The sequence below is a fragment of the Falco rusticolus genome, chromosome W, assembly GCF_015220075.1.
Source record: "Falco rusticolus isolate bFalRus1 chromosome W, bFalRus1.pri, whole genome shotgun sequence".
Taxonomy (NCBI): domain Eukaryota; kingdom Metazoa; phylum Chordata; class Aves; order Falconiformes; family Falconidae; genus Falco; species Falco rusticolus.
The window spans coordinates 24338033-24350916 of record NC_051209.1 but is presented as its reverse complement, the minus strand read 5'-3'; the positions used below and the strand labels follow the sequence as shown (position 1 = coordinate 24350916).

The 12884-nt window shown below is 36.3% G+C and overlaps 1 protein-coding gene across 3 annotated transcripts in view; it reads left to right on the top strand.

Moving 5' to 3' along the window:
- The window catches only part of LOC119140851 (homer protein homolog 1-like), a 122784-nt gene that overhangs the window by 36683 nt on the left and 73217 nt on the right, over nt 1-12884 (top strand). For all 3 annotated transcript variants that reach the window (XM_037372485.1, XM_037372484.1, XM_037372483.1), the window contains exons 4-5: nt 177-269; nt 7756-7898. In XM_037372485.1, the coding sequence (XP_037228382.1) occupies nt 177-269; nt 7756-7898 (236 nt within the window). The remainder of the gene's footprint in view (nt 1-176; nt 270-7755; nt 7899-12884) is intronic.

Below are 12884 nucleotides of genomic sequence, written 5' to 3'. Positions count from 1 at the left end.
ATGTCACTGTGAAACTCTCTTATATGAGTATCTAATAAGGAGAAAAATTTAAAAATTATAATGACAGAATTTTACTTTGTAAAATATTAAGTACAGCATTCTGTTCTGCATGTAATATGACTACTTCACACCTACTCTTTCTCTTTTCCTTTTTTTTTAAACATATGTACCTTCAGTTTGCGGAAAAATTTCAGGAATTCAAAGAAGCTGCACGACTAGCAAAGGAAAAATCCCAAGAAAAGATGGAGCTAAGAAGTACACCCTCTCAAGTGAGTCTTATTGCCTGATTCAAGCCTAGTACTTCATAGTCTGTGCTACTTACCATATCTTATACAAACATATTAAAAATGAATAGGGTATTTCACAGTTTCCCTGAATCCTCTCAGCAGTCAGCTATAAGTGTAAATAAGTCTAAGAATACATTTAATATACATTGCAGAAGTGTCAAAGGGGCTTGTTTTAATATAAAATTGGCCTTTTTTTTATTCCCATCTCTTTCTTTGAGTTTTCCCTAGAAAATATGTTATGAGTAAAGATGGTGAGCAGTTATGTAAGTAAATCTATAGTAAAGACCTTTTGTGGTTTTTTTTCTTATTGTATCTATGAAACTTCAGGCGATGCATTGTAAAGGACTTTTATATAAGAATCATTACAACAAAAATTGAAGTTAAACCAGCAAACTATTTTTACTTATTTCCTCCTGTTGTAGTATTCACTTGTGAAACGTGTTGAAGGAAGATGACAGATTCACATGGGTTCTGGGGTTTTATTGCAGTTAGCCATATTGTAAAAGAAGAGGTTATAAAAGACATCTCAAAGTATGAACTGGGTTAATATAGGCCTAACAGGAAGATAAATTAATATAGTCATATTTACATTAGTCATGCCTAAAATGTATTTATTTGAAAATGGATACTTTGAATTTACTTTGAAAAAAGAGATTTCATGAGGCTTTTATGCCCCTACCCTCCACTATTTCTGGCTCTGTGTGTAGCTATTTGCTTTATTTTAAGCATTAGTGAAGACAAAACTAATTCCTTCTCTTGGAGGATGAAGCAGCTTTAAAACTACAGCAGGGGTTCTTGAGCTGAGTAGGATTAATGCAGCTAAGTCTTTTCTTTTTCTGGGGAGCGCATCTTCATTCACTGAATCAGTGCATCTATTGAGTGCTTTGCACTACAATATGCTCCTGATCTTTGATGGAACAATGATAGCAGGCAGTTTGCAGCATGCTGTACAGATAGGTTTATTGCTACCAGAAAGCTGCATCTGGTTTCCTTCCAAGAGAAGTCGGTGGAAACCACAAGAATACACAATGAACCAATCTCATGTTGTTTTCCCAGTAGGCGTTTTGCCCAAGTGCTAGGTTGGCTTTTGCTATTAAAGGGAAACTGCTTGCTTTACTGTAATAGGAGAAAAAATAAGGCAGTGGTTTTTAATTAGTTTTCTTGACTGTCTAAACTTCTCATCATTTCCATTAATAAATACATAGATAATGGAAATAGGTATTTCAGTGTTATAACTGATAAGTTAGCGTATTATTCCAAAAGATATAGTTAGTGCAAGTACTGACACATCAGCATAATAGTCTTCACATACTTAATGCTTTTCATTCGTTCCCCAGAAAGAAGGGAGTTTGGAGCGAATGAGAAGCAATGACTTCACTGCAGACTGAAGTGCTTCGGTAGTGCTGGGGCTTATTTGAAGAGATTTATGACTGGGGGAAAAGAGGTGCTTGGTAGTGGGAAGGGAAGGTGGGACCCTAGAGACATTTGAAGGAGCAATTGCTGTCATTTTGATCATCTGCCAAAAAGTGGCTGCAAGGCACGTAATTCCAGTGTTGCCTTTCTCAATCATTTTACAGCTCTTCTTTCCCTTTTGCATAGTGATCCTTTGCAGAAAGGGGGAATAAAAGAGGAAGGAGAGAGTTTTTCAGTGGCCAGTCAAGACTCGGGCTTTTTTAGGAAGCTTTGACAGGAAAGGCATTGGGAAGTAGTGTGTGAGTAGTGAGCTCTTGTGGTTTAACCCTACCTGGTAACTAAGTACCATGCAGCCACTTGCTCACTCCCCCTCACCCAGAGGGATGGGGAGGAGAATTGGAAAGGAATGTGAAACTCGAGGGTTGAGATAAGAACAATTTAATAATTGAAATAGAATAAAAATGAAAAAACAATAATAACAGTGATGACAATAACAGTTATAGTGAAGGGGGGGAGGAAAGAATAAAATCCAGAGGGAAAGGAAGAAAGAAACACGTGATAACACAATGTAACTGCTCACCACCCACTGACCAATTCCCAGCCAGTCCCTATGCAATGATCTGCTTGCTCCGGCCAACCTCCTAGGTGTATATATACCAAGCATGACGTCCCATGGTATGGAATACCTCTTTGGCTAGTTCAGGTCAGCTGTCCTGGCTGTGTCCCCTCCCAATTTCTTGTGCCCCTCCAGCCTTTTTGCTGGCTAGGCCTGAAGAACTGAAAATTCCTTGATTTAGTATAAACATTACCCAGCAGCAACTAAAAAGATCAGTGTGATAACATTGTTCTCACATCATAGCCAAAACACAGCACTGTACCAGCTACTAAGAAGAAAGTTAACTTTCCAGCTGAAACCAGGATAGCTCTATAACAGTAGCTCAGTTAGCTACAAGCGTCAATCCCTCTGTTGTCTTGGACTTGCAGATATCATTCTGCATTAAATTAATAATAGGTAGGAAGCTACTGCATATCAAAACTGGAAAATATACATGAAAAACGTACATAAAATGTGTTACATACCTCTTGGTGCTGCTTTAAAAAATGCATTATTTTGCTCATGTCATAAACCCATGGAACTTACAGTGACAAGTCACCTGTGGTCTATTTTCATTTACAGGCTTGCCTATGCACTGAAAGTACAACACTGATCGGGAGTTCACTGAACAGCATGAATCAATAGGATGAAAACTGTGTGTTCCCCCTCTTCCCCCTTTTATTTTTCTTCCTTTCTTTTTTAAACAAATATTAATTAGGTTCAAGTGCAGAACCAATTAGTGTAGGTTGTGGGGTTTTCACCCTCACCCCTGCAGTCTTACAGCTGATATAAAGTTCAGCAGCATCCAACCCCTCTTGCTTTCTAACCTCACCAAAGTGGGAAGCTAGGTGCAGCTGGGTAAGGAGTCTGATATAATAAAACTCAATAACAGCAGACTGTTATTAAGTAAGGTATTCCTTATTGCAGCACTGGGGTAGCACTGGGGATAGCTCCTCCATAAGTGCTCCAACAATCTGACAAACTTTCAGAGGCTATACACCATAAAGTTATACATATTCACAAGATTTCTGAGAACTTATTTACATATACATGACATTTCCTGGGACTCATTAACATATGCAAACGCCTGGTCCACATGCACAGTCATCTTCCCTGGTGGTCTTTGGGTGGTTGTCTGGGTCTTCAGATGAAGGCTTGTAGTCTTCTTCGCTGTGCCCACTGATTGACCTTCTGGGCAAACTCAGTTCTGGGATCAGTAGACCATATCCTAAGAGGCTATTGTTGCCACCCTCTTGTAACTTTCTTATCATTATGGTCCTGTGTATCAGTTTCTCAAGACCCAGTTGTCTACCCTGAGATTATCTGAGTGCCCCCTTATCTTACCCCCATCCCTTATTTTACAGCCATCCAAAGCCTCCTTTTTTCAACTGAATTTAATCCTTTCACAACCAATTGGAGAACTGGAGTCTGAACCTCAGGCCTTTTTTTTTTTCTCTAAGCAAGAATCTGTCTTCAGATATTTCTTGTGACCCTGGTCATTTCATATTAAGACGTCTGTTAATTTCTGAAATTGTGTGGTGAGTAAATTAAAATCATCAAATCAAAATAATCCAACTCTTTCTTCTGTGATTCTGAGACACTCCTATAATATTAGGAATAGCTATTGCCTGAAAAGTTTTAGTATCACAAGATTTTTATAGTGCAAGGACTTGATGATCTTAAAGGTCTTTTCCAACCTAAATGATTCTATGAAGGGGTTGGTTTTGGCAAAATCATCATGGTTTTATCATCTGGTGGCTTTTTCTCTGTGGAAGTACTCAATTTACTTCCGATCCTTGTGGAAAAAGTTACTTTCTGGTATATCGTGTGAATTTCTGTACTGGAAAGATTTATTTAAGACTTTAAGATATCTGAATCGGTTGTGGGCAGCCTTATGCTATTGCCAGTCAGTACTGAACAGAGCTCTATGAAGAACAGTTATGTCAGGGAAGTGTATGGAACACTTAATGAGAAAACAGTATAATACTTAATAAAAGAAGAAGCTGGAATTGATTTGGTTTGTTCATGGTTTTAGAATCACATATTCCTTCTTCTATTATATATTTAGTCACCGTTAAAAGGTGGCTTTATCTGTGCTGTGAAGTCTGCTTGTTTTACTTTAGAGACTCTTGTGAGTGCATGCATTTTGTTTATAAGATTTTTAAATTTAAGGCATCTTTTGATGATTTCCCCTCTATTATGCTTAGTTTGTATATTGTAGGTAACTGTCATTTTTATATACTGCTTGGCATCACCAGTCCTGGATACTTATTAGTAAGGCCACGGCTCCTTTAGACAGTGCAGATCTCTGAAAAACTCTTAAACAGCAGACTCTCACATTTACTTGTCACATTGAAAAATATTAATCCTCAGTCCATATGTAAATCCAGGACTGGCAAGTGACTTAAAGTTCAATATCCTCCAAAAAAGTATATATGATATATGGTTTTATACCATAGGAGAGCCATTAATCCTTTCTTCTCAAATGTATGAAATATCTATTTGTAGCTGTCATGAAATGGGACATGGGAAAAATCAGGCCTTAAAATATGTCATTGGTTTACAGGAAGACTTTCAATTTAAGCAGTTTTTTTCTTTATAGGGTCTACACAGTTGGGTCTTAGTTAACCTGCTCTTCCAGCTAGGAGGGAGGGGTGAAAATCTTTTTCAGCTGACCAACTATGTAAAATTTGAAGTAGATGTGTGAAGCTATAATCCGGAGTAAAAACTTCATTACTTATGAATGTCTCACAAAAACATTTCTAGAATTCTTTTATTCTCTCTAAATAATATAAAATGTGAATATATTATTTGTAAGATTAGTTTTGTTCTGTGTAAGAAGGTTTGGTTTTTTTGTATTTGGTACTTTATTCATAGCCAGCTTCATAATAAATTATTTACCAGGCAGAGATAGTTGTGAGTGTGTGAGAACACTGATTAACCTGTATTGGTGGAAGAAATACATACTAGAATCTGATGCTTCTCTTGTACATACAGATCAGCCTCTCATGAATTTGCAGGGAGTGAACCTTTAGGTATTACATAGATTGTGATGTTTGTCTGCATGTCACTTGAATTTCATTCAAATTAGATGTCTATGAAAGTACTTTACTGAAAAATAAGCCTAGATGGAACTTGTACATTTGTTTTTCTTCTGCTGAAATAATTTTTATGCATTCATACTTAAAATATTTTAATAAAGCTCTGGCTTTATGTATCTAATAATATTGTTGCAGGAATTTTATCTTAAAGATACAAGCAAGCCAGATTTGTGGGTTGTGGTATATGTTTTTTAGAACATCTAGTGCAGTTTGGGAAGAGGAGGAAATAACAGAGAAACTCTTGGGTCCATAATACCTTTCATTTAATGGCAGTGGAAACTGTTTGTCAAATCAGAGGATAATAATAGACAGAACCACATCATTTGTATAAAATAATTCATGTGCCTGCTTATCTTGCCAACTCTGCTCTCCTTTGACACTTCATTTTAATTTAGTTTCAGTTCAGTAAAATTGTTCTGTAAAAATCAAGATTTAATTTTAACTTCTAAAGTATTAACACATAAGATAATAGTTTTGAGTATAAAATAAGAGTATTCTTCTGGAAAGTAGGTAACAATTTACATATTTACATTCCTAAAATAAATAGTTTACACTTATATTATAAATAGCTTTAATATTTGTGTAATAAATCAGTGTAAGATAATTATTTTCTGCTTTTTAATCAGTAGGAATTTAATAAGAAGATGCAGAATAGAGACACTTGTGTATATGTATTGTATAACTTGATGAATGCTAATTATAATAAACTTGAAGTCATTCTTAAAATGTTTTAATATAACTGCATATTACCCACTAATTCAAGTTGTAGAGTGAGATATGTCTCTGACTATGTGAGAAATACAGTAGAATAAAAGCAAAATTTTGACAATTGTTGTGCTGCAAATGCTTAATATAAAGTGTAACGAAAATGTTGAACGACAATATTTTTGGTTAAACGACACCAGTGTTTTGTGGAGGGTGATGATGACAGCCAGATCTTATTTTCTATAAAATAACTGAGTTTTCCCATCTGGTTAAGTCTCAAAGTCAAGGGCAAGATTTCTTATAGATATACAGTCAGATTCATTATTGGCTTTCAAAAAGCTTTATTCTTGTGAACTAGTTGAAGGCTATAAGTGGAGGCTCAAAATTAGATCCTGATCTTGTAAGATCATGACCATCTTCAGATACTTTGCAATTTCTTCTGAGATGGCTGTTCTTCAGCTTTCTACACAATGACAAAGAGCTGGGAAGAGGAGCTGCTGGCTTTCCAGAGGCTGTGCTTGTGCTTCAGTTTAATAACATTAAATAGCAGTTTTACCTCTTTCCCATGCAGTTGATAAAAGGCTGTGTGGCCATAGGAGGTGCTTAGCTTTTGGAAATACTGTAATTCAACCAGTCCTCTGCTGTATAGACACCCTTCCGTGACATCCATTGAACTCTAGTCATGAAACTCTTCTATCTTAGAGTTAAATGTTACTGCTTGATTACTAAAAACCTACTAAGACATTTTAAAATAGAGATGAGCTACTTAAGCTTATATAACTCATCTCCTGCAAAAATCATTAAAAAAGTATATAATAGGAAAGAAAATATTGAAATTAAACCAAATACAGGGACTAAAAAACCTATAATGTTCTAACTTAGGATGTGGGCTACACAGTGTAATTTTTTTTTAAAGGGAAGTACTTTTTATTGACTAGAAATTGGAAAATAGCATTTGTTGGCCAAAACATAAATGTACATGTTGGCGTGATGAAGGCTGATTAACTGCACCAGTGCCTTCTGCTAGGAAGAGAGCCCATAAGTTTTTCAGGTGTCCGGTTGCATAGTAGTAGCTTTCTGGGTATAACTGGAGTATTCTCCTTCCCAGATAATTCCATGAGCTAGGCCAGGCTAACATGTACAAAAGTTTTAAGAGGACTGTGCTGAGCAAGTTTTTTTTTTACAGATGGCTTATAGGTGAAACTGTGAATGCATCACCAATGGCTCTTCCACTGTTCACTTTGGTTAATACACAAAATGAAAGCTAGATTTTGAAACAAATGTCAGAATTGTTTCACTGTGTTAGAATATAAAGTAAGAGATAAGAATCCTGGGTGTCAATAGTTGCCCATTGTGTAGCTGGCTGAGGTCTGTAATAAGCAGGAGGCTGGATACTTGCAAATAAATCATAGGTCAGTTGTGTTTTGTGCAGGATAATGTGAATCCTGTGGTAATACACTTCTAAATTAAATTCACATGATGAAATACGACTATGAGGGATGCTGGAAATCTGTGAGCCTCTACATTAATACTGCCTAAAGTTCTTATCTCATTTAAGAATTAATGTTAGTGCTTATATATATATATATATATATAGCCTTCCTAAGCAAGTCACTTGGTAATTCTAATGTGTCATTTGTTTGTTTTACTTAAGGAATCAGCTGGAGGGGATATTCAGTCTCCTTTAACACCAGAAAGTATTAATGGGACAGATGACGAGAGAGTGATGCCGGAAGTGACGCAGAACTCAGAACCAAGGGCTGAATCAACCCAGAACGCATTGCCATTTACCCATAGGTACAGATTCCATTCCCACATCCTGATAAAGTGATACTTATCTCCTTTCTCGTTAAAGGGACCTTCTCCCATGTTGTGGCTTCCACCTAGCAAAGTTAAGAATTAAATTACATGGTTTTTTGGGTTTTTTTTTTTAAAGTTTGACTTTCAGATTTGCAGTATAATCTTTGTTTTCACAAAAATACATGAGGAAATCTCTTTGAATAAGATTTCGGAGGGCGTTATTTTATGGTTTAATCAGCTGATTGAGAGCAAGCCCTTGAACACTGACTGGTTAGTGCAGGTGTCCCTTTAACAGGAAGCATTATTTCAATGTTTGAGATCTTAGTAAAGTTAACTGCTTCTTAGAATATTCCAATTAAATTATTTTTGCACACATTCTCTTTAAATGACTGATAGGATTGGATGTCAGCCTTTCACTGATGAGTTGGAAGAAAAGGGACTCTTACAACACTTACAGATTATAAAATTTAAAGCAGCCTTTAATTGAACAGTTCTCTGGCAGTTGAAAATATTTTCAACTTTTTTTGAAACATGAAAGAAGTGTAGTTCTGCTTCAGACTGAATTATAATTCATTGCACTAGGAATACTGTACTCTGTTATTTAAGAAAACTAGGACTTTTAATGATACAAACAATGAGTTAAGATGGGTATATATCACCTATTAGAAATTATTGTAAATGGAACACTCAATAAAACACATTATATACTGAGACCATGGAGAGTAGATTAAATATTTAATAAAATTAGAGCAAAGCTAGAAATATTAGATTTATTTTTTTAAACATGGTCTGAATCAGTTTATAAATAGAGTTTTAAGAGCCCTTGATCAAAGTTGGGGAACACTAGGATGTCAGATATGTCATGCGAATAATTTGGTATGAGCAGAGATGGAATTGGAATTGTTCAAAACATTTTTGTAAGAGAATATTACTATTAAACATATCTGGAAAAATAATTTGCAGTTTCAAATGAGAAAAAAGTAATTATACTTTTTTAGCAGATTGAGTGTGTTTATTTTTATACTTCATTTGTCACCAGTGCATCTATTACATGTTTTAGAAGACATGGTGCTTTGTAAGAGAGCTCTGTGCATGTTGAAGGAGTATTACAAATGTTGCACATCAGTGTTCTGTAACGAGTTCATTTAAACTTACTGTTTGTGTGTTGGATTTCTCTATCAATATTTTTGTGAAAAGGAGTTGTGATAAAGTTCATGGAGGAGTAGTGTTTGTTTTTTTAAAAAGATGACAGCTTCAAGATCTTCCCTCTTGCTTTGCACATGTAAATATGTTTTTTGGTATACCAGTGTAGTAACTACACTGAGCTCTGCATTGACCATGACTGAAAATATTTTTTGAAACTACCCAGTTGTAATTTTTGATGGTGTAGAATAGAGTTTACAAAACTTCTACATGATTTTCTAATTCACGTATGCAGTGTGAGTGCCAGGGTTTAGTTTATTGTCCTGTTAAATACCACTAGCTAGAATTGATTTTCCAGCAATTACTCTACATTTGAGAGTCACTTCTCATGATGATTCTCATGACAATCATGTGTCTTGCTAATAGTAGCTTCAAGTTTGTTAGTGAGCTATTACTGAAGAAAATGCAAAATTTTTCAAATCCTTTGAAATTAGTTGAATTTTGGACTAGATAAGGTTTTTATTATAAATAAGTGAAGATTCATATAGTTTACTTTTAAAAAAAATACTAAAAAGCTCAAGTGAGGACATTTATATATTATTATTTAACCCAGACAGAAAATGCTTTTAGGTACTTTCTGACAATTTTTTCGTATAGAAAGAAAAGTATCCTTTTGTATGTGTGTGAGTGTCAAGGAACACTGTCTCAATCAGAGGGAAACTGCCGTTTTAAAAAATGTATATTCCAAAAGATTCCAGTTATTTCCCAGGTACCATTATGTTTTTCAAGATGATGACAGAACTTAGTTTGGAAACCAGATACTTTGATTGGATTTAATTGTTAGCTGTAATGAAGGCTCTCTAAAACGGCACTATGTAGCACATGCATGAAAGAGACGGAAAGTGAAGTCTTCAGGTTTGTGTTAGTGATGGTTAAATGGGCACGTTTTTGTAGAGGCATTCCATAATATTAGATTGGCAACCAGGTAGACATATCTAGTTGCTTGTGCTAGCTGGAAAGGTGCTCTCTGCAGGAAGCCTGTTTGCCCTGATTATTTTTTTTTTAAATTAAACAAAACCTTATATGCTGATCATTGGAGACTCCCTGGCCTTTTCATGTGTCAGGAGTACAGAAAGGGATTGTGGTCCTCCTTGTTCCCTGCCCTTTTGATGCTGTGTGTATTGGTGACACTCCGTGTGTGATAGAGAGGAGTTGTTGCACAGAACCCTTTCCCTTTGTGCCCTAGTAACTCCTGCTTATCGTTGAGCCTCATCCTGCTGTGTTTCAGCAAAGTTAAAGTTTAGCTAGTGCTTCTGGGTGAGAAGGATAACACTGGAATGGCATGTGAGAGTTGTCTTGTGCATGGCAATGCTTTTTACATATTTGCCTTTACTTCTGGAGCTGTTGATTAATTGCTAGGTGCTTTTCAAAAGAAAAGATGGTGTGGTCTTCCCTCCAATGAGTTCAGCTATAGGGGACATGAGAATTGCTGAGGCTGGCCATGTTTCACTGAAATATCAGTAGTGTAACAAGTTCATTTCTTTCACCATTAGGAAAGCTATATTCTGCTCTGGTGTGACAGTACATACTTACCCTGTGAAGGTCCAAAAGGAGTGTAGGCTGGAGCACAGGGAAAGGCACATGTGGGGCCACCTGGTAGGAGCCCAGGTAACCATGGGGCAAAGGTTGGAGCTTCATGGGCAGGACAAAGTGCCACAGCATCGCACAGTGTGGATGGCCGGTGAGGTGGGAACAGCGTTGCTGCCAAGAGGGATGGCAAACTTAGCCAAGTGCAGGCACCTCTGTGGCACAGGACAGGGGTAAAGTTTTGAAGGAAGTTGTTGTCAAGACATTTATCCAGGGAAGAGGTTTTCATGTCTGTATGGGTCTGAAAGGAGTTAACAAGGTCAAAATGAGAGGTGTGGAGGTCATGCTTTAGTCTACATCTTACTACTTGTAATTTTTAATCTGCACATGCTTTTCATTTTGTTGTAACACATCCACTCTGGCCAGATATGTCCCCTTCTGCAAGCGTTCTTCTCTGTGCTTTGTATGTCTTAGTATAGTTAGTTACGGGCTGTGTTATTTCAGTAGAGTAAGTGTAGACTACTTTGTTATTTATAGTTGTTTTCTGAATCATTTATACCAAAAAGCTGAAAAAAAGCATTACTTAAGTCACCAGAGTTTTGCTATTAGATCTTTAATTTTTTATTATTTCAGTTAATAATTGTAAGTATTGAAATGAGCATTCTCCAGTATATGTCTACAATCCTATTCATATCCTATGAACATAATAGAATAAAAGTCTAGTTGCTTCAGTTTATCCTTATCTGGAAAGTCCTAATGCTGTTCACAAGCAGTGTGACTCTAGTCAACTGCTTGAGAGATAAGGGTATTAAATGGTTATGAACCTTGCACAGACAGATAAAATCTTGCAATTAAACCTCTTGCTTTTTTAAAACTAACTATGATGGTTAATGTCGAATTATGAACTTTGGAGCTCCCAAATCTTATAATATAGCCTGAGCATTGCTCTCATTAGTAAACGTTGCCAAAACAAATGAAAGTAAAATGTAACCTAAGCCTGGCATTAGAATTTTTAAAAGTCTTGGCTGAGACTCTGATCGAGTCTGATTTTCTGAACAATGGCTAGTCTAGGAAGGCTTTTTCTAACAAAAGCTAGTTAATAAAATCTAATATTTAACATAATTAAGAATAAAAAGTGTGTATTTATCTTAGTTTCCTCAGACATCTTCCTTTTTAAAAAAATATTTCCCACATTCTTTAAATTGTGATTTAAATTTTTTTTCCCATCTAAAAAAAGTTGACCATAAAAAGGTGTTTGGAGAGAATAAAGTTGCTAAAAAATCTGTAACCATTTCCAGTGTGACTGTACCTGGTTTTTAAATGTAAGTTTTAATCCTACTGGTGCATAGTATCTAGTTCCTGATGGTCTGAATGAGCCCAAAGAAATACTCTACTGAGCTTATTTAGCCTTAGAATAAAATTCAAATATTACAGCTGAATAGTGTGTCAGGTGAACTCTGCAACTGCTGCTTGGGGCTTTTTGGTAACTGTTTGGTGAACTTGCTCTTTTGCCTTTGAAGAGAATACATTTGTTTATAACAAGTTTTATTCCATTTTTGGCACCTCATGAAACTGTGGGATAAAAAACTTTCAGAAACAAAACTTAAAATAAGAGGATTCTTCTGGGACAAATCTTGAAAGTCTTCAACTTTCTGTCAACTGTGACTTGTACCTTTTACCTCATTTTTTCATGTAATATGTAAAGATGTTCCATCTAAATGTAATGAAACTTAGAATTTATATCACATAATGTTTTGATTAGACAATGTGTTTGTTGCTTGTTGTGGTGGATTGACCTTGGCTGGATGCTAGGTGCCCACCAAGCCTCATTATCACTCCCCTCCTCAGCATAATGGGGGGGAGGGGGAGGGGAGGAGAAATAAGATAATAAAACTTGTGGGTCAAGATAAAGGCAGTTTAATAAAGCAAAAGCAAAGGTTGAGCACATGGAAGCAAAGGAAAACAAAAGATGTTATTCTCTACTTCCCATCAGCAGGAGATGTTCAGCCACTTCCCAGGAAGCAGGGCTTCAGTACACTTAGAGGTTGCTTCAGAAGACAAATGTCGTAAATAGGGCGAATGCCCCCCCTTCCTTCTCCTCTCTCTTAGCTTTTACATCTGAGCAGACATCATATGGTATGGAATATCCCTTTGGTAAGTTGGGGTCAGCTGTCCTGGCTATGTTCCCTCCCAAGATCTTGCCCACCCCCAGCCTAGTGGTGAGGGGGGGAATGTTGGAGAGAGCCTTGCAGT